Source organism: Maylandia zebra, linkage group LG17 (genome assembly GCF_041146795.1).
Source record: "Maylandia zebra isolate NMK-2024a linkage group LG17, Mzebra_GT3a, whole genome shotgun sequence".
In the NCBI taxonomy this organism is placed as follows: Eukaryota; Metazoa; Chordata; class Actinopteri; order Cichliformes; family Cichlidae; genus Maylandia; species Maylandia zebra.
Genome location: NC_135183.1, coordinates 22,739,445 through 22,761,001, shown reverse-complemented (window position 1 = coordinate 22,761,001; position 21,557 = coordinate 22,739,445). Strand labels below are relative to the sequence as shown.

At 39.0% G+C, this 21,557-nt stretch overlaps 1 protein-coding gene across 4 annotated transcripts in view; it reads left to right on the top strand.

Moving 5' to 3' along the window:
* Positions 1–21,557, top strand: part of dgki (diacylglycerol kinase, iota) — a 102,329-nt gene that overhangs the window by 56,264 nt on the left and 24,508 nt on the right. For 3 of the 4 annotated variants that reach the window (XM_004573729.4, XM_004573728.4, XM_004573726.4), the window contains exons 3-13: positions 1,068–1,163; positions 7,854–7,928; positions 10,166–10,222; positions 10,315–10,380; positions 10,461–10,529; positions 12,149–12,265; positions 12,642–12,716; positions 13,519–13,614; positions 14,300–14,382; positions 14,674–14,734; positions 14,815–14,928. In XM_004573729.4, coding sequence (XP_004573786.3) covers positions 1,068–1,163; positions 7,854–7,928; positions 10,166–10,222; positions 10,315–10,380; positions 10,461–10,529; positions 12,149–12,265; positions 12,642–12,716; positions 13,519–13,614; positions 14,300–14,382; positions 14,674–14,734; positions 14,815–14,928 — 909 coding nt within the window. The remainder of the gene's footprint in view (positions 1–1,067; positions 1,164–7,853; positions 7,929–10,165; positions 10,223–10,314; positions 10,381–10,460; positions 10,530–12,148; positions 12,266–12,641; positions 12,717–13,518; positions 13,615–14,299; positions 14,383–14,673; positions 14,735–14,814; positions 14,929–21,557) is intronic. The other variant, XM_004573727.4, reaches the window with a different exon arrangement.

Here is a 21,557-nt window from a genome sequence, read left to right as displayed (position 1 = left end):
AAGTTTGTTACTTTCCTTGATGAGTGCTGCATTCGAAAGGAATCTTCTGACTGTAATAAAAACTTTTCCTTCATATTCACTTAGTAAAAAAGTGCATGTCCCACAGTACCAGTCAAAATATGGGACATTATCTCGAGACAAGGGATAAAAATGCCATGCAGTCCCACATGAAGAGGGATATCTGGTCACCCTAGTCAATCCCCAATGTTATGTTGACATGGAGGGACCCCACGGCAGAGATTTACCCTATTAATTATTATTTTTACTTCCCGGTTTTCTGGGCCAGCTTTTATATTCTCAAAGTCCTACTGAGCTGAGTCATCTTATTACCCTCCCATTTCAGCCAGGCGTTGTCCCAGATAGATATACACATACAAAGCCACATCCAGACCTATACATTATTAAATTCCATATATTTTATGTTTGAAACTAGTGTGAACCAGTAAAAAAAGTAATTATTTACTTTTACTTTGTAAGATAGTTGCCAAGCTGATAAATGAAGTTAAAGTTGTCATATACATACAACATACTGTTATTAGGAAATACAATCAGGGTTTTTCTTATGTTGCAAAAAAATCACAAAAGAGAGAGGAAAGTGCAAAATTAAGATAATTAAACAAATACAAGTTAATTATATAATTAGCAAATGAAACAAAAGGTCTTCCAATCCATTTTTCCATTACTGAATGAATGAGCAAGCAAAACTATTCACATCTGAGCTGAGGGAGCGTGATCACAGCTGTGCAGTAAACCCGGTGACACAATTTTACTCAAACATTCAGCCTGCATGCATTTACCTTGAATGTCTTTGTACGCATATACACTGACATGTATTACTCCATGTAGGAGTGTGTTTGCACATGAATCAGTAGTGTTTAAATTAACATGCACTGTGAAGTTACCCACCTACTCAGCAGTGGCTGTTATGTGCTTGACACACTTGTTGACCTCATTCGCTGCCATGTGCTCATGTCTATATGGTTGCAGTTAAATGTGAGTGAGACAATGTTGACTAATTTTATGATTATTCCCCGCTCATTTTCTCTCTCTTGTCTGCTTCTCTGTAGGAGAACGCAGTGAATGGGGATCACCTGTGGATGGAGACGAGCTGCTCAGGAGAGCTCTGTTATCTTGGAGAGGACACCTGCGTGCTAAAGACAGCTGTGAGTAATCTATAGTCCTTATACAAATCCTATGTTAGCATGTCAGATACAGTGAAAGACTTTTGTTTTTTCTAGAATATGTATATTTATTTCTTTTAAGTAATGGTCTTATGAACATTAAATAACTGGACTAAAAAGAATCCCAAAAAGATTTTGCTCCTTGTAATCAACTCGGTACCCAGATCCTCAAAAAAAGAGAAGCGAACTTCAGAAAAAAGACAATGCAACAAAACATGTATGGTTTAGAACAACTAACTAGTCTGACTGACTTATTGTTAGATTCAAATCCTCTAAAAAACTCCCGAAAGGTCCCGAAATCTTTTCAAGTACATCATCTTCAGGCTTTGGTATATATTTGTATTTTTAAAGGGAGGTTTCATATTTGTCTTATGCACTCATAAGCATTTGGTTTAGGCGTTATTCCCCCTAGACATTTAGCTTTTTGGTATGCAAAAACTGAGACTTATTAATGTTGCTCAGCTTTGTTATTTGTATTTATATTTGTGTCCTTCTGAATACAAACCAAGTAGAAGTAGTTTTGGGTCCCTCTTCGAAAATGATTTTCTCACACATTATTAAGAATTTTATCCTTTAGCAGCATCTGTGAATCATTCAGTGAAACTTTTTGAAACTGAAAATGAAAACTAATGCTAATTAATGCATTTTTAAAAAATCTTTTCAGTTTGAATTGATTTTTAAAAATGGATATAATGGCATCTTAAATTAATTTTATATCATGGCCCACATACAGCCCACTTTGGTCTTAAGTGGGCCAGACCAGAGAAACTCTCCTTTCTGTTATAGTGAAGACATTTAACTACACATTTAGTCCCTTTGATATCTTAATATAAGAAGTAACTTTTTTCTGCATAGTAAAGAAACACTGTGATCAGCGCAACTGTTTGGGTTTAAATTGTCAGAAATAAATGTGCAAAAAATACAGAAAAAGTTCTGGTAGCTCTTTACTCAGATTGTCCCTTAAAGTTTTAGAGTAGTTAATGAAAAAACAGGAAGTTGTCTGTTTATCAATTCATTACGGTTGTGTAGTATGATTAGCTATTGGGGAGGTCTTTATCGTCTACCAGCCGACTCAGTGGCCAGGTCAGTGTTGTGGCTGCTCTCGATATCATTCATCTGATTCACTTGCAAAGTTCAGATGACCTCCAACTCTGCCATCTGGGAGTGCAGCTGGTGACATTTATTGTTTTGGCCTCTGTCATGTTGGTGTTTTGGAGCCAGACGTTACCTTATATTGACCAAAGGTTGATGTGCCAATTTATCAGCTATTGCTAGTTGGCTTGGTTGTGGTCTTGTACACCCCATTCCCCCCCCCACCCCCCCACCCCCTTTAGACTCAACCCTGCGACAGAATGTAAGACGGCTGCCATCAACATCGTGCTAGACTAAGTCAGTAGTTTGTCTGCAAAAATAGACTTTTATTTGAACTTCTGTAGGTTTTCTGTAGGTTTCGCTGTGTACAACAAGCAACTGTCGATGCATGTGTGGAAATGTGACAATTGCAGAGTTAATCAGCCTGAATCAACCATGACCAGAGTCTCTTATATCAGCACCTAATAATGCTGCCCGAAACACATCTGATTCTTAAAAGCTTTTTCATGCAGCAGAGTTTTGTCTCTTTAGTGCAGCTGCAGAATAAAAAGGCCTGTTATTGCTGGTGCTATGTTAATGAGACAAAAACAAAAAGCAAAAACATGATGACTCTAAAATGTGGCATCAGGAGCAGGTAATACAAAATTTCCGTGTAGTACCAGGTTGTGATTTTTAGTGCCACACATGAAACACTCATTGAAACACATCATTTGTGCTTCATTTGCAGAGCAGGTGGTCCCAGTGTTCTGCAAAAGGAGCGTTTCGTATTCTGTTGTAAATGCTAAAACAAAGCATTATTTTAAACAGGATGCCACACTCTGATTCAGGTGAAACATGTCCACAAAGCAGAGAATTAATTACTCCAAAAACAGAGAAGGAAGTGTGTTCTGAAGTGTCGTTGACTACAAGCATGCAGGGCTGCAAAGAAAGAGTCTGAATGAGAGCTGTTGTTGACCTTTTGTCCATCTATTCAGCTCTTACAAGAAAAACAGCACCTGCTATACAGAGCTGAGAAACAGCCTTTAATTCACTACACTAATGTAATGACATCTTTGTACATTTCCACTGATGGAAGGTAATTATAGTGCACGTATAAAAACACATTAAGACGCTGTCAAGATTGAGCTGCAGCAAGAAATAATCTCTCTGTGGTGATTTGTGTTAGATAAATGTCCAAGAGGATATGCCGACCTCAGAGGAATCTGAGATCGCTTTGACAAGTCGTGGCTGACGTAAGTAAACACATTCCTACCTGTTTTCAGCGGGATCAGCTCGATTTAATCTCAGTCATGAAGGAACAACCAGGCTGTTGTGTAAGGCAAATGCTGCAGAAAATACCTCCTCTCTCCTATTACACGCTTAACAAAGAGTGTTTGAAAAGGAAGTAAAGACCTCCATGGCATGCTTCATAATCATGGATTACCATCCACCCATCCATAAATCTGTCCATCCACCCATTCTCCATTCAGTCCATTCAATCCTCTATACCCTGGTATGTTTCTATTGGAATATTCCAGATTGCTGGGAATTCTGAAAGAAAGAGAAATCTGATTACAAATTCTAAACACCTGATTACAGCTAAAAAAAAGTTATGTAAAGTCTCAGTTATAAGTTAGTTTTGATTTACAGATCACAAGTAGCTCTTTAAAATTATATTTGACCAATTAAGATTTGTACAGTTGCACATTTCATAATGTTATTCTCATCATCTCTTTTCTGTTTTGCCTCCTACTCTTCATCGGCCTCCTCCACCACTGCTCTGTCCTCCCTCATCTACACCTCATCCTCCTCTTGAACTCAAGTCGTGGCTCTAAAACAATAAAATGTGCATTAAAATGATGACTTATTCTCCATTTATTCTATTTATTTATCATTGTCAGTCATGCAACACTCCCATCTCCAGACAGCTGACAACAAGTCTGCTATAACCAAAACAGATTATGCCAGCTAAGGCTTGAGTGTCCTAAAATATGTTAAAATGTAGTGTGTACAAAACGGTTTTTATACACCAACAGTCGTAGCATCACGCCAGTTGGCCATGGCTGTTATGGAGTACAGATGGTTAAAGAAATTTTTTCGGAAATGATGGCAAACCTCTTTCTGGGACAAGAAGGGACTATTCCATCAGTGTTGTTTTGCCAATCTTCAAGCTTGGAAATGGTGTGAAAAGAATTTCCACCTTGCGTTACTCTTGTGAATGCATATTGTGTTGGAAAACGACAGATCGTTTTGGGAACCACCTCAGAAACCTCACCCCATCTCTGAGGCTGAGCCCAGACCTAGAAGCTTGTTTGCTGCTTGCATCTCACTCTTTAGTTCGGTACCCACAGCCTGTGGGCAGAGCTGAGGATCAATCAGACAGTAAATTCACATCTTCTCCTAAATGCTCAGCTCTCTATTCAGCAGAACAGACTGGTACAGTGTCCGCCTCACCTCAGACATGGTACTACTGTACTTAGACATGCCGGTTAGTAAACACTCATGAAGTCTTCTTAGTATCCTTCATGTTCTGGGGTTGTTTCTTTTTGATTAATTGGATTGATGTTTTTAGCATCATTTCAGTGAGGACCACCTTACTTAAAGGAATATTGTTATTTTTGTCTACTGAAATCTATATTTGATGGCATGGCTCGGCTCCTGCCTGGGACCTCCTCATTCTCGCTATATTATGATTATTGTCTTGATAGAGCGATGTGGTTGGAGGTGTGATACAAAGCCACAATCTGGCCCACCAACTGTATGCTGGCTGGCATTGAAATCAGCTGATCTACTGGGATTGTGGCTGAGTATGATTCCATTGATAACACATTTAAATGCCTCAGTCCCAATGCTTGTCTCTCTGCTCAGCCATACCTTAAATCCACTCATAGGTAAACTGAATGAGACTGCTGATCTGATTACAGCTCAGCGCTCTTCTGGGAAACTTCCCTATCCTGGTCCTGAGTTCAGCAGTGTTAGGCAGGAGTATTTATTCAAGGCTTTAATGCTTTGCCCGACTGGTTTAAAATTTGTAGTGCTTTATAACTACTGGTTATTTGGTGATTGTAAAATGTGTAAAGTAAAATGATGTCATACTTTGTTTCCTTTTCTGTGAAAAACATGCTGTTAAAAGGCTACCGGACATTAATTGTTTTACACAGCTGTTTAAAGTTCCCTGACAATGACCATTAAAAATGTATTTTGTGTGTAATAAATAAAGTTCCTCTGTTTAGAACCTTCATTTTTCTTGGAGTTTTAACTCTTGTGGCATCTTGAAAAAGGATGTCTTGCTTGTCTCAGCATGATAGTTCATGTAAGAAGCTGATCTTGTGGCGGGGCTTTCCAAGCAGAACATTCAGAGCTACTAACCCATGAAAAATGAGGGTGAAACGTTGTTTTTGTTGTTGTTGTTTTTTGGGGTTTTTTTCTTTTCCTTTTGTGTGTGTGTGTGTTCGTGGGAGTAGCTCTGAGTATTGCTCAGTGTGACATTCAAGAGTGAACTCATTGACTGGAGATGAGACCACTCCATTATTAGTTGTCATATTATTACTCATAATGAGTAGTTTGTCTGTTGCAAGAGCAAGGGAAGCACGGCAGTGTTATTTATTGAAGGCAAATCGCACTTTGGCATCTTGAGTGTTTGCTTTTTTTTTTTGTCAGTCACTGTGTGATAAATTACTCTGCGCTTTTAATTCATTCTTTTACCTTAGAGATTTGTTTTTTGTGGGTTTTTGTGTGTGTGTTTGTGTGTTTTTCCCAGCCCCACAGCAGTGAAGATTATTTTCTGGGTCTGGAAATTGAAGCTGAAGCTAAATTACCTTAAACCTGCATTCATTTAAATGGCCAACAGGGGGCGACTCTTGTGAAATAATTTTGTCTGTAATTATCTCACTGTAACCAGAACTTCAGTGCTGGTCTCGGTTAGGCCACCTGACCCTCGTAATGTCTTATTTCAAATAACTAGGATACCAAAATTAAGTTTTAAAACCCACGTCTACAAGCCAGTGGGTCTTTCTACAATGAATTCGTCCAAGCCTCATTTGTTTTTTTGTACATTCCTTTCACCATAAAAGTCTATAAACGTTATGCAGTATGTGACTGCTCTAGATAAAATGGCTTAAATGTACGTAAATCAGCTTAAAACAAATTATCTAAATTTCAATTTAGATTTTAGAAATGTCAATGCAGGATTAAATTTCTTAATACAGTAAAAATGTAATATTTAAATGATTAAATATATTATTACATTCACTGTACATAAACTGTTAAAAGGTAAGGACTATGGTTGCTGATTTTTCTTTTTTATGTCGTTTGTAATCCATGAATGAAAATGTTAAAAAAAAAACAAAAAACAAAACCTGAATTAGTTATATAAAACTAATTCCGCTAAAAATATGCACAATTATCAAATTGGTGAAAAATTATTATTTATTATTATTATTATCATTATTATTATTATTTTAGTGGTTCACAAAAAATCGTATGTATTTTATTAGTGATAAATGTATATATTAATAACAACATATGGCTTTTATTCATGATTTTTATGTATTTTTGCATTTTTTTAAAAAGAAGAACATACATGTCACGGCTGGCGGAGTGAGCCGTGTGGAGTGGAGGAAAAGGAGGACCCAAAATGCAGCAAACTGATGATACGAGTGAAGTTTATTTACACGGTGGCAGTGGCAAAAACAGGCAATGAAGCATGAGTAATGACAAACCTAAACTGGGAGAAACTAAAGAGCAAACCTGAAGTCTACAAAACGGAGAGCGGAGCAGAGAGACGCAGACTAAGGAACAGGATACCAAGAAACACAGACGAGCCGACAAAGAACACAGACCGACACCCACTAAATATACACACACACAAAAGGTAATCAGGTAATCACACACAAGAGGGAAGAACAGCTGAACCTAATACACATGAGGACCGGAGGAGACAAGCTGAACACAATGACAACAGACACAGACTTTCAGAACAAGACAGGAAATCTAGACCCGAACCGGACACAAGGGGGGAGGACACAGAATAGCTAGAACAGAGGAAAATAATCACAAAACGCTGGGTCAAAATGACCCAGGACCATGACAATACACAACATTAGAATTTCTTTTTCTTTTAATAGAAAAAAAATTAGCCAATAATCTGAAGTTCTTTGTAGAACCAAGCAAAGATATCAAGGTTTTTTTAGGGTTTTTTTAAAATGTTGATATTGACATGAAAGTAACATAAAAGACATTTTCTCTAAAGATTGGGTAGTGACACCTATACCTATAGAAGAGTCAGAAATATAAGCTAATGTTCTTAAAATCCTTATTTTTTCCATTTTGAATAATGGCTGGTGAAAAAAATAACAGAAACGGACTCCTCAAGCCTGGAGTGTCACTGTGCTGTTAATGGTGCTAATAAAAGTCTGCCACTGCTGTTCAAACTGAACTGGAGTAAAAGTAAAATGTTGGGGGACCTTGAGCACATCTTGCCAGTGTGTAACAGCAGGTTGCTGTTAGTGTGTTCTTACACTGCTTGCGTTTGTTTCATTTGCTGTGTGCTGTGTGTGGATTTTGTGTGTCTTACTCTGCCCTTTGTACTCTCTTTTTAAGAAGTCGGCCCCCAGGAGGAAATGTGCAGCCTGTAAGATTGTTGTTCACACCGGCTGCATGGAGCAACTAGAAAAGGTAACACACACACACATACACGCACAGACACACACAGTCATGTTTTCATATCCTTGTGGGGACATCTAATTGAAATAATGCTTTCCCTAGGGTTAGGGTAACCCTGACCATGATTGTAACCCTGTCACTAAAACCACATTTTGAGTCTTAAAAATGCCTTCAGACTTGTAGGGTTGGGTATTTTATCCACATAAGGGCTGTTGATCCCCACAAGTATTGCAAACTTCCAATTTTTCTTGTCCCCACAAAGATATGTAACCATAGTACACAGACACACACACACAGAGACACACACACAGTTTATTGTTCATACTTCATTTTTGTCATAGTTCTCGATCCCTGGTTTATGCTCTTGGGTTCTGAGACTCAAATAAATATAATATTAAATAGCTGTTCCATTATTTCTAAGATCTTTAAATGCCTTTGATAAGATTTGTTATTTTCTTTCCCTATGTAAATTAAATGAAGCCTAGGCATGATAAGAAAAAAAAAATATTTTATTTATCCCAAAAGCTACAGCAGCTGAAAAACATTAAACATAAAAAGTAATAATTAAAGTAATAATTGGTAAAAATTTAAAATAAAATTGAAAAGTTATATAAGAAACTGAATATAGAATCAAAATACCTTACTAATTATTAGCACAAGCACACATGAGACTAAAAACAACTCCAGGTTATACACAGGGTTTAACAGGGTTGTAGTAACCAATGTGCTGCTTATCTTACAGGTATTACCTTCCAAAGGGTTATTGCATGAAGTACTCCATGAAATCGGAAATTTTTCTTGAAATGAGTCTTACACTTGACAAAGCCTCTGGGCAGTTACAAGCACATGAAGGTTGTTTTTAAATCAATGCCGTGAGAGCCGTAACTTAACTTCAGTGGTCACTGAGTCATGAAAAATGTCTGCAAAGTACCTGAGTAAAGTTTAATGACTGTGCCTGAACATTAGGTTAAAAAGCCTTTTCCCCTTCAAGCCATACTTCTACTGTGCATGTAGAAGTCTGACAACATTACTGCTTTATTAACAGATCAATTCAGAGTGGTGATATGTCTCTGCTCATTTTCCAGAGCACTGATTATATGAAATACTTGTCCATATTATGCTAGTACTAGTAGCATTAGTAAGAATGCTACTAGTACTAGCACTACCCCTGTACTTAGCAAGGCAGTATGCTCTCCACCACACAGTTTAAACTGTCATGGACCTCTGCTGTTTACTTGCAACATGACTGGCTAATAAGTTTCCCATTTTGGCTTTTGATTGGCTCTTACTAAATTCTCACATGAACCTTTACAAGAGATAAAACAATAATTCGCCACTGTTTAAAAGTATAAAACATTTAATTGATGCATAAGGTTCAGAAAAGCCTAAATGCAATGTTGAGATGTGAGAATTCGGGCTCTCAGGTGGTTAAAGATGCTCTGATGTAATAAAGTTTACTGTAGCTTACTAATAATTTTTGAAAGGTCTTTATGTCTGTGCATCAAAGTTTCACTGATCTTGGTTTTGTCCTGGCTTCCTCTCCCCACCCCAACCAGTCACAGCAGATGCCTGCACTTTCCTGAGCTTGGTTCTGCCGGATGGTTTTTCCTGTTTAAAGGGAGTTTTTCCTTCCCACTGTCACCAAGTGCTTGCTCACTGGGGTCTGATTGTTGAGGTTTTCTCTGTATTATTGTAGGGTCTTACAATTTAAAGCGCCTTGAGGCAAATGCTGTTGTGATTTGGCACAATAAAATTAAAATGAGTTTTAGCATGAATATATTCCAAACTCTTTCACCCCTAAGTTTAGCCATCTCAGTCAAATACCAAATCCTAACAGTAATTCTAACTAACCCTAAGTCTTAAGGCAGTTGGAAAAGATATATAATTTTTGTGATCATAAATAAAACAAATTCCCAATGGCAGCTACAGATGATTTATGTTAATTTTTAGTCTGAATGAGCGATTCTCGGGAAAACTAAAACCCTAATCTGCCAATTTTGTACAGGCATAATAACACACACACACACACACACACACACACACACACACACACACACACACACACAGCTACACACACACACACACACACACACATTCAGTGAGTGTATCATTATAATTATAGATGTCAGCTTTTCAAAATAGTAGCTTAACGATTGCCTGCATGTGATGCATTTATGGAGCATCTGTAAAAATGTAGCTGTGAAAAACAACCTCCCCAGATGGAAACTACAGCTTATCTCTTTTTTTAGATAAACTTCCGATGTAAGCCGACTTTCAGAGAGGGAGGATCCCGAACCCTGAGAGATGTAAGTGTGTAGCTGCATAAATGTGAGGGAGGAATCGGCTTTTTGTTTGAGGCGTTAAGTGAAAGAAATTGTGTTTCTGTGTTTGCCGGCAGAACATCCTCAGACACCACTGGGTTCACAGACGACGACAAGAGGGGAAATGTAGACAGTGTGGAAAGGTGAGTTTGCACTCAAAAACACATGCAGCTGCACACAGATGTTGTTCCTGTTCATGCAGACTGCCTCTTTGTTTCTGCAGAGTTTTCAGCAGAAGTTCTTCCACAGTAAAGAAATCATCGCCATCAGTTGTTCGTGGTGTAAACAGGCCGTAAGTCCGTTAATTCACGAGTAAATATGATATTTAACCCCACTAAGATGTTATTAGTGGGGAAATACAAGTTGTATTGTGCATTGAAGTGGATTAAATATAAACTTAAGCACTACAGGAAGTTTCTGTACCTATTTCCAAATATATATTAGAGTGACATCATTTGTTATTATTATTATTTCCACATTAACAAGGTCATGTAGACCCCACTCATGAATAGGCTGGTTGTACTGACACATCTGTAATCCCCCCAGTCTCTCATTTCCTGCTGTCTCTACAGCTGATTTTCTAATGTAGCCATACAGTAAAGTAAAGATAATCAATCATTTATGTACCCAATCTGTCTCGAGGCTGGAGGCGGAGAACTGCTAGTGTTACTGAAGGAAAGCACCTTAAAGAAAATGATGCATCACGTCCTTGTTTTTTGAAAATGTGGTTGCATTATTTAAAAATATTACATGTGTCATGGGCTCAATAGAGTAACTGAACCTATTTAATATTTTTGTATATGGTTACATAAATTCAAAATGTTCCCAGAACAGGGAATATGTCATAGGTTCAGTACTGTAATTGCACCCATTTAATGTCTGTGGCTCCCTTTATTTCCTGCTGTCTCTACAGCTGATTTTCTAATACAGCCACAAAATAAAGCAAACGTTGGGTACATAAATGATCAATAACCCGCCTCAAGGCTGGAGCCAGAGGACTGGTAGTATCACTGAAGCAAAGCACCATTTAATGTCTGTCACACAGAGCAGGGATGTCAAACTCATTTTACATATTGGGCCACATATATCCCACTTTGACCTTATATGGGCCAGATCAGTGAAACTGTCCTTACTGTCAGTGTAAAGAAGTTTAACTACATATTGAATCCTTCACATATCTTAGTATAGGAAAATAGAAGTGCAATTTCAACAGTAGATGCTGTAGTTAATGGAAGAAATCTGTCAGCTATAATTATTATCTTTTTATTTATTCATTACTTACTGCAGATCCTCCATAAAAATATTGAAAATTCTATTGTAGCTAAAAAAAACCCAAACCTAACCAAAAAACTCAGGAAGTTCTGTTTTTAAATGTGTATCTATTTCTCAGATTCTCTGGTGTCGCATGAATGGCAATGTCAGTAGGAGATGCTGTAAAACTTCTGAAAATACAATTAAAAGTCCAAAATCGCTGCCTTCCTTCATACTTTCCAAAGCCATCCTTGGACCGAATTGGAGCCTTTGGTGGGCCAGTTCTTGCCCCCGACCCTTATGTTTGACACCACTGAGGTAGCATAAGAGAAGCAAATATTGGCACTCAGGGTGTTTTGTTTTTCTTATAAACAGCTGTGTTAGAGCACCACACACGGACAATAGAATAGAATAGCCTTTATTGTCATTGTACAGAGTACAACGAAATTGGAGTGCCACTCCCTTGGTGCAAGTTTCAATAATAAATATAAATGTAAAATATAAAAAGTACAAAAAAAACAATCGTAAGTACTCAAACAATAGTATGTACAATATATACAGGATAGCAGCATTGGCACAACATGTATGATAGTTTGGATTGCAAGTTTAGCGCATGACACGACCCTGAGGAGTGGTTTTTTGGGCTTTTTTCCCTTGCAGTTCCACAACAAGGTAACATGTTTCATGCTGCACCAGATAGAGGAGCCGTGTTCACTGGGGGCCCACGCCGGTGTCATAGTACCACCGTCCTGGATCATCAAAGTCAGGAAACCACAGGTATGCTCATACCCTCGCCGAGCACCCTCCTCGATCGCTCTGCTGGTTGATAAAGTTCACTGGGTGTCATCTTGTGACAGTAATGAGAAATGATTTTGTCGATCTAAGTTTAAGACTCAAAAAGAAGGCGTGTCACAAGCTCAGTGTGTGCTAATGTGTGTGTGATTTTTGGGGTATGATGAGATGCGAACTGACACGTGTCTGGTCTGTCTGAGGGAACTCTGGGATTGTGTCTCTGTTATCACACACAGACACGCACACACATACTGCATATCTCTGTCGCGTCACATGCTTCATTGCACTTTTAATTACCATCACAGGGGACGTGGTGACAGTGAACTAACCACTGAACTCTGTGTGTGTATGTGTACCTTAGAGCTCCCTAAAGAACTCTGCCAGAAGAAAAAAGCGGACATCTTTCAAACGAAGGACAAGCAAGAAGGGATTAGATGTAAGTGATATTATCAGTTACACTGTCATAATACATTTTTAGCTCATGTTTATCCTTCATGTGATCTCGACTCAAGTAAAAAAAAAAACATTAAACTAAATAAAAGTCGTTGCCGGCTGACTTCAAACTGTGTTTATAAAACATCGACTTCATTTAGGTATGAAATGAAAAATTCTTGCTTTAAATCTGCCTGGATTCTGATGGCCAGCAGGGGGCGACTGCTCTAACTGTGCAAAAAAATTAGATCGAGTAGAGGTATTTGGAGAAGTTACCTTATTTCTTTTCATTTTAAACACACTAAATGTTTTCTTAGTTATTTTTCTTTTATTAGTCTTCACTTGAGCATGATGAAAAAATATTTACAAAAAATATGGAGGAGGAAGTAGAATATAACTGAGGGCATGGCTAACCTGTGATTGACATGCCGGTATTGTATCTGTGCAGAGCTGTTTTTCAGTCATGTCCACACCTCGCTCTCATGCTTAGTTTAAAGAAGAAAAAAAGAACAACACCAAAATTGCCAAATCAAACCAAGCTCTAGGAAGCTATGTCCATCTTTGCTATACAGTCTATTATTGGATTATTAGGGTCATCTGATCTCAAATCATCGCGGGCTTCTGCTCCACCATCTGGAACTGGATCGACCGACTGATTTTCATAAAATACAAAAATTGATATATCAAGCTAAAATTTCTCAGCAGTCATCATATATGCCCAAACTTTGCACCATATTGAATGGATCATGATTTTAACATTTATGTTATGTGAACATTCTAATATTTTGATCTTATTGATCTCTTAGGAGTCTAAATGGCGTCCGTTCATGCTGAAGCCTCTCCCCTCTCCCCTCATGAAGCCCATCTTGGTTTTTGTGAATCCAAAGAGCGGCGGCAACCAGGTGAGCAAATGTCTTTAATCTTCTGTTTTCATCTGTTTGAGACGCCTTCTCTTCTCATTGTTGTTTGGAGATATTGTCGCTGCCTCACCTCGTCTGTCCTCAGCCTGTCTATAATTAATTTTCATTGTGAGGATGTCGGTTCAGACAAAAATTTGGTTTATCAGATGAACTGAGCTGAGCTGTTTTCACACATGAACTCCAAACATTATCGGGAGATTCGGGCGGAAACATCTTCAGAAGTTTCACAAATGTATCACACAACAGGAAACGGTTAGCTTCAGAAGTGTTGGCGCTGCAGGAAATACTCCGTTTTGTTTAGGCGAGCATGCAGGAGGTAGGACACAGCTGTGAATCCACCGGAAGATTACCTGCACAGCTCTCAGATATATGGACAACACGCAGATTTGTACTGGGGAGTTAAACAAGTTAAAGGCTCATTCAGCTGAGGCAGATGTTTGCATCTTACCTGCAACTCCGTCAGGTAAAAGTTCAGGGCTCCACTGCTTACTATAATCTTTTAGACTTCATCAGCAACATCTTCAGAACATAACACTGGGTTTAGTTTAAGATTTGGAGATTCATTTCTCAGATTTTCAGATTTTTTTTTAATTTGCTTGCTGTTAGTGGCAGCTTTTTAAATATTGTAACATGAAGGAAGCTGAATTTTTTTCTGCTTTTTCTGTAGGGTGCCAAAGTGTTACAGATGTTTATGTGGATCTTGAATCCTCGTCAAGTCTTCGACCTTTCGCAGGGTGGACTGCGCGAGGCGTGAGTAATCTTCCCTTGGGGAGAGTGCTGGTGTTTCATTACAGCCTACACAGTTAGGCTGAAATCACCCTGAGCTTGACAGTTTAGTACCAATTACCTACTTTAAATCTTCATTTCACATCACCCTTATCTCAGTCCACCTCTGAGGGGGGAAAGCCATCTTTTCACTCCTCTTTTATTTAAATCCAAAGCTCACAGGTGAACAATTTTCATAAAATCTGGACCAGTTACACCCACTCAACACTAATCAGCAGTCTTTTATTCTATAATATTACCTCTCTGCTTTGTTAGGTTGGAGTTGTATCGCAAAGTGCCAAATCTGAGGATCCTTGCCTGCGGAGGAGATGGCACGGTGACTATACATCTCTAATAGCCACTATTTTCTATTCTAAATTTCTACAACTTACACTTTGCCTTCATGTCTCGCTGTAGGTGGGTTGGATCCTGTCTGCTCTCGATGAGCTGCAGATGAATCCCCAGCCTCCGGTCGCTGTGCTTCCTCTGGGAACAGGAAATGACCTCGCCAGGACGCTCAACTGGGGTGGGGTGAGTTCCTAGCCTTGACTTCTGCTGCAGAGTTGATGGAGAGCAGCAGGGCACAGCGGTGTGCCCTCTCTGAGTTTATGTGCAAATTTTTTGCACAACATGACTAAATAAATTAGATCTAACGAAGAAAAAGAAGAATAAGAGCAACAACAGCTCTTTCAGCATAAAAAACAAAAACATATTTAAGGGATTTAGAGAAGGGAACATTTGCGTTCTTCATGAGAGAGATGGAAATTTCCTTCTTCAGATTAAACATGACAGGTTTATAGCCATGTTGAGTATGCTCAAATATTAATATGCAGTAAAAATAAATTCTCTATTCCCCACCACCTCGGAGAGCTACAAAATGCCTCACCCACATTCCAGGATGTCTAAAAGAGCTCCCTTCCTCCATATAATCTCCCCCCCTGACCCTTAAGCCCGTTTGACCTCTTCAAAGCACAACTAAGATGACATGCTTGTTGGTGACATCACAGCAGCTTCCTGTAATTATGTTTCCTTTTTAATTTTAATTTTCTGCAGTTTTAAACAACTTTAAACACAACACAGAATCAACCCTCTGACAGCAAAACGGCTCGCTTAGCGCACCCCACCTCACTGGGAAACATCACAGCAGTGACACAGCTGCAGTGGGTGTTGTATTCAGAGCAGGTTTAAGTGTACAGAACAAACTGAGGTACAGAGTTTATAAATCCATAGGTCGAGTTGGCAGTTCACTCAGGGTTTTTCGTGCATAGGAAACCAAAAGTGTTTGGGTTTCCCTCAGGGGAAAATCACTTATACTGTAAGAAAAAACAAACCATTTCCATCATTTTTTTAAAGTAGGGTTTCATTTCCTCAAGCGTAAAATACACTGTTTGTTTTCACATTCCAGAAATAATAGAAAAAAACGCATGGATGTCTTTAAGTAAGGTATCCCAGACTCATCGTTTCAATTATATGTGGACCAGTTGTGCTCACTGAGACTCACACACCAAAATAATAAGCCGCAGTTCATTGCTGCAAATTTTCTGAAATCTCTTTGTTATTATATTGTTTATTGTCTCATAGGGGGTCCAAACAATCGTTTTTTCCCCAGTGAGCTGTAAAAGATCCTCGTCTATTGCACAACAAACACAAAGCAAATATCATGAAGACACAGCTGCTAAAAATGACAAAACAATTTCCAAACTTATACAAAGAAAGTTCTCTATTCATTAAGAAAAGCTTTACTCATTTCATTAAGAAAAACACAGGAAAAATATGACCAAGATTTGTTGAAAGTAAACCAGAAACCCCACCATTTTACTACTTTTAGAGATTTTGATTCCTCCGACTACCGCCCGGAGCACAGAAATGTGAATAAACGTGCTTATATATTTCCTGATATTGTTGCAAGTGCTGATTATCATCCAGCATTGACAGCTGAATTAAACAGTGGGCCACCAGCCCTACAAATAGCAAAAAAACCCCCAAAACAATAAAACCCCTCTGGGGTAAGAAAACGACTCAGTTGACCACAATCTGCAATCTACTGACATCTAGTGGTGAGATTTTACACACTGTAACTTTAAAGATGTCTAGAGGAAATAGTGCAATTAAGTACATTTTTCAGATGTACCTTTTTCACTCTTGAAAATTTACAGTTTACACAAGCTAAATTTATGGTAAAAGACTCGTATGGAGTCTCAAACATAAAGCATATTGTACTGTTGTCAAGGTGGAACTTTTTCTAGAAATAGCCTTACAAAAGCTGGAAGTGTGGCATTTGTTGGATTATGAAAGGCGAGCCCTCCTCTGCTGGTTTTGACCTTCCTCTCCCCAAAACTTTCAGAAAGTCTGACAAAAATCTGCAACTTGTTCCTAAAACTCTGATGAAGCACTAAAGTTTGAAGAATCTGCCTCTTGACACACGTTTCAATAACAGCACTGGAGCAGATCTTTTACGAGCACCCACATTCTTCCATGAGACTTTTCATGAGATCAGCTATGTAGGCTTGTAGTGAGGATAATACATCAAATATTTCACGTATGAGTCAAAAGTTAGAGTGAAAAAAATTGATATGTCAGCAATTTTTCTTCACATTTTTCAGATAATTGGCATAAATGTATTAGTAAATTGATAAGAGGTCTTTACAAAAATCTATTTTCTGGCTGACATGCTGCAGTAAAATGACAGCATGCAGTACAGTGGGGCAAAAAAGTATTTAGTCAGCTACCGATTGTGCAAGTTCCCCCACTTAAAATGATGACAGAGGTCAGTAATTTGCACCAGAGGTACACTTCAACTGTGAGAGACAGAATGTGAAAAAAAAATCCATGAATTCACATGGTAGGATTTGTAAAAAAATTATTCGTAAATCAGGGTGGAAAATAAGTATTTGGTCACCTCAAACAAGGAAAGTCTCTGGCTCTCACAGACCTGTAACGTCTTCTGTAAGAAGCTTTTCTGTCCCCCACTCGTTACCTGTATGAATGGCACCTGTTTGAACTCATCATCTGTATAAAAGACACCTGTCCACAGCCTCAAACAGTCAGACTCCAAACTCCGCCATGGCCAAGACCAAAGAGCTTTTGAAGGACACCAGGAAAAGTATTGTAGACCTGCACCAGACTGGGAAGAGTGAATCTACAATAGGCAAGCAGCTTGGTGTGAAAGAATCAACTGTGGGAGCAATCATCAGAAAATGGAAGACATACAAGACCACTGATAATCTCCCTCGATCTGGGGCTCCACGCAAGATCTCATCCCGTGGGGTCAAAATGATCATGAGAACGGTGAGCAAAGATCCCAGAACCACACGGGGGGACCTGGTGAATGACCTGCAGAGAGCTGGGACCAAAGTAACAAAGGTCACCATCAGTAACACACTACAACGGCAGGGAATCAAATCCCGCAGTGCCAGACGTGTTCCGCTGCTGAAGCCAGTGCATGTCCAGGCCCGTCTGAAGTTTGCCAGAGAGCACATGGATGATACAGCAGAGGATTGGGAGAATGTCATGTGGTCAGATGAAACCAAAGTAGAACTTTTTGGTATAAACTCAACTCGTCTTGTTTGGAGGAAGAAGAATACTGAGTTGCATCCCAAGAACACCATACCTACTGTGAAGCATGGGGGTGGAAACATCATGCTATGGGGCTGTTTTTCTGCCAAGGGGACAGGACGACTGATCCGTGTTAAGGACAGAATGAATGGGGCCATGTATCGTGAGATTTTGAGCCAAAACCTCCTTCCATCAGTGAGAACTTTGAAGATGAAACGAGGCTGGGTCTTCCAACATGACAATGATCCAAAACACACCGCCCGGGCAACAAAGGAGTAAGAAGCATTTGAAAGTCCTGGAGTGGCCTAGCCAGTCTCCAGACCTCAACCCCATAGAAAATCTGTGGCGGGAGTTGAAAGTCCGTGTTGCTCGGCGACAGCCCCAAAACATCACTGCTCTCGAGAAGATCTGCATGGAGGAATGGGCCAAAATACCAGCTACTGTGTGTGCAAACCTGGTAGAGACCTATAGTAAACGTTTGACCTCTGTTATTGCCAACAAAGGTTATGTTACAAAGTATTGAGTTGTATTTTTGTTATTGACCAAATACTTATTTTCCACCCTGATTTACGAATAAATTCTTTACAAATCCTACCATGTGAATTCATGGATTTTTTTTTCACATTCTGTCTCTCACAGTTGAAGTGTACCTCTGGTGCAAATTACTGACCTCTGTCATCATTTTAGGGGGGGGAACTTGCACAATCGGTGACTGACTAAATACTTTTTTGCCCCACTGTATATGTGACAGTAAGGATGGACCTTGTAGTTCAGTATCACTGAGTGTAATGAACTGTGCCGTCTCAGCCCTGCACCGAGCTGAACGATGAAGCAAGGACACGCGAATGACTTCAGCAGCTCCGGATGGAGCAGCAGTGAAAGCAATGATAAAACATTCCCGATACGTACAGAGATACACGCTTGGAGCGAAGACGGCCCTGAGTGGAAATTCTTATCTGCCATGTGATTAATTAGTCTAATTGCTCTATCCTTTTTGTCCTCTATTTCATCAAGTATTTCTGACTGCAGGCATTTTATCCACTTTGTCTATTTCCATTTCCTCTCCATTCCTCTGAGTTCTCATTTCTTATCCTTTTTTTTAACTGTTGGTGCATCTCCTTTCCTTTCCTTTCCTTTCCTTTCCTTTCCTTTCCTTGCCCTCACTGCTCTTCTCCTTGCTCCATTCCTTGTTCTCACTCTTTCATCCTCTTTTCTTCCTTTGACTTTCCCTTTTGCGCTTTCTTTAGAGTTTTTTTTTTTTTCATTTCCTACCTTTCCTCTTTTTCCCAACTTTCTCCAACTTCTTTTGTTTTCATTTAATTTTTCTTTCATTTTCTGGACCTTCCTTCTTCATCCTGCTGTCTTTCCTTTACTGCTGTTCCCTCTCCTTCTTGCTCCTTTCTTTCTTCTCGCCTCTTTTTCTTTCAGTCTATATTGAAAGATAAATAAAATATATCTATTTCCTGTCCTCTATATTGTCCTTGTCTTTCCATTCTCTACTTTGCTCATATTTTCTTCCCTTTTCATTTATTTTTCCCCCCATTTGCTGGACCTTCCCTCATCATCTTGCTCTCTTCTCATTTAGTTTGCATTAGCTTTCTTTCCATTTCTTTCCACTTTTTTCTCTCCCCCTTCATTCTTCTCTTCTGTTTTGCTCATCTTTCCTCCTATCGCTTGTTTTTCCTTTCCTTCCCTTCCCTTCCCTTTCTCTCTCACCCTTATTTCTCCCTCTTCCTGCTATTTTATATTGCTTATGTCTCTTTCCTTCTTCTGTCCTGATCTCTCTCTCATCTCTCTGACACTCAGTTGTGTTACTCACCGCCGTATCTGTTCCACCTCTCGCTGCGTGAGTGTGACTGTCCCTGTGACTTGCTGTTTGAGTGTGAGCTCTCCTGCTGAGTGTGTGTCCTTGTTAGTACTTACATTGCGGGGACATAAATGGTGCGGACTTGTTTTGGACACACAAACGATCGTTTCCTCCATGCAAATGACTTGATTTGAGTGTTAATAACCTGTTGGGTCAAAGGTTAGGTTTTAGATTGTGTAGGTTTTGGTTAAATTAAGTTAATGTAAGTTGAAACCTGACTGTGTGTGTGTCAGCAGCTAAGAGGCCCTGCTGATGAGCGCTACTACCATCAGATTGTTTTCTCCTTATATGTGTGTGTGTTGTCTTTTGTCTTGTTTCCTTTATTTGTCCAAAAGGAGGGAGAAAATAAAAGCAAACGAAGACAGAAAACTGTACATGAGAGGGATCGACCTGCGGAGATTGTGAAATCCGTGGACGTGCATCATGTGGTTGTGTTTGATGCTCTTAAAGGTTATGGTTATAGTGGCAGTAATGAAACCTCAATCATCGCTCACTGAAATCCAATCATCACATGCTGTTCCTGTCTGCTCCTCTCTTTTATTACTTAGTGTGTTTTCTTGCGCGTGGTGTTCTTGTTAGCAAGGAGATGAAAGAGGAATGGAGCGACAAGAAACAGCCTTAGCCTCTTCTTCAGTCTTCCACTGTCCACTTTCTCTCTCGTTCTTCTCTGCATCCCAGTCTGTTTTTAGCTGCTGTGCACATTCCTTAAATGTGATTCTCAAAATTTCTACTCCTTTTTTTTAATATATATATATTTTTTTTTATTGCCTGAACTCAATGAGTAAAGCTGTGTGTATATCACAGCATTTAGACTGATTTACAAACAGCTAACAAATCCTCCAGAACTGGCAGTTCTTACAACATTCTTACAGTTCTTACAATTATTTGCTATTATTATTATTTATTTATTTTTTACTAGAAGTTACTCTTACATGGTGTTAACCAAACTCTAGCAGAATTAATTTTTACTGCAATATTTGATTTAGTTTTAGTCATAATTTAGACATCTAAATACTTTTAGTTTTATTCGACTTGTAGTTTTATTATTAAGATTATAGGAGCCAAATTCAAAAGTTGATTCATTGACTAAAGTGAAAAGGTTTGTTATGTCTTTACAGAGCAGAGGTGCTCCACAAGGTTTACAAAGTCTTATTTTGAAATCCTTCCAAGTGTTGTCGTTTTCATGAGAAACAGGGGAGCTGGTTGTACGGATGCCATTTGTCAGGTCTAACCTTCATTCTGATTGGATCATTTCCTAAATCGTCCCGCCTTTCTGCACAACTTAATTAGTTCTGATTGGATCTTATCTCTCTGAATATTTTGTTTATAGTTGTTGATGAAAGTGTCGCTATGTTTCATCAGTTTTCGTCCGTTAGTTTTCGTTTAGTTATTCTCATGTTTTGTGAGGGGGGAAAAAACTGCGATGAAAATTATTGGTCAGTGAAATTAAGACTGAACCCTAGATGGTTTACCAATGACCCAGTGGGTTTTAAACTATCATGTTTGTATAGGTTCTCAGTCATCCAAGTCATAGTCGTCTTGAGAGATATTTAACCCCTAGTGGGACTTCTCCCCTTTGTTTGTTGACCTGCTACTGATCATGAGAGTTGTCACATGAGCCAAAGTGTGAACAAAGACTAGGGTCTTAAATCATCACCAGGGATTAAGGGTAAACCACTATGTGAGACATTGTGACCTATTGAGGTAACATGAAGCGGGGTGTGAGTGGGGGTTGAAG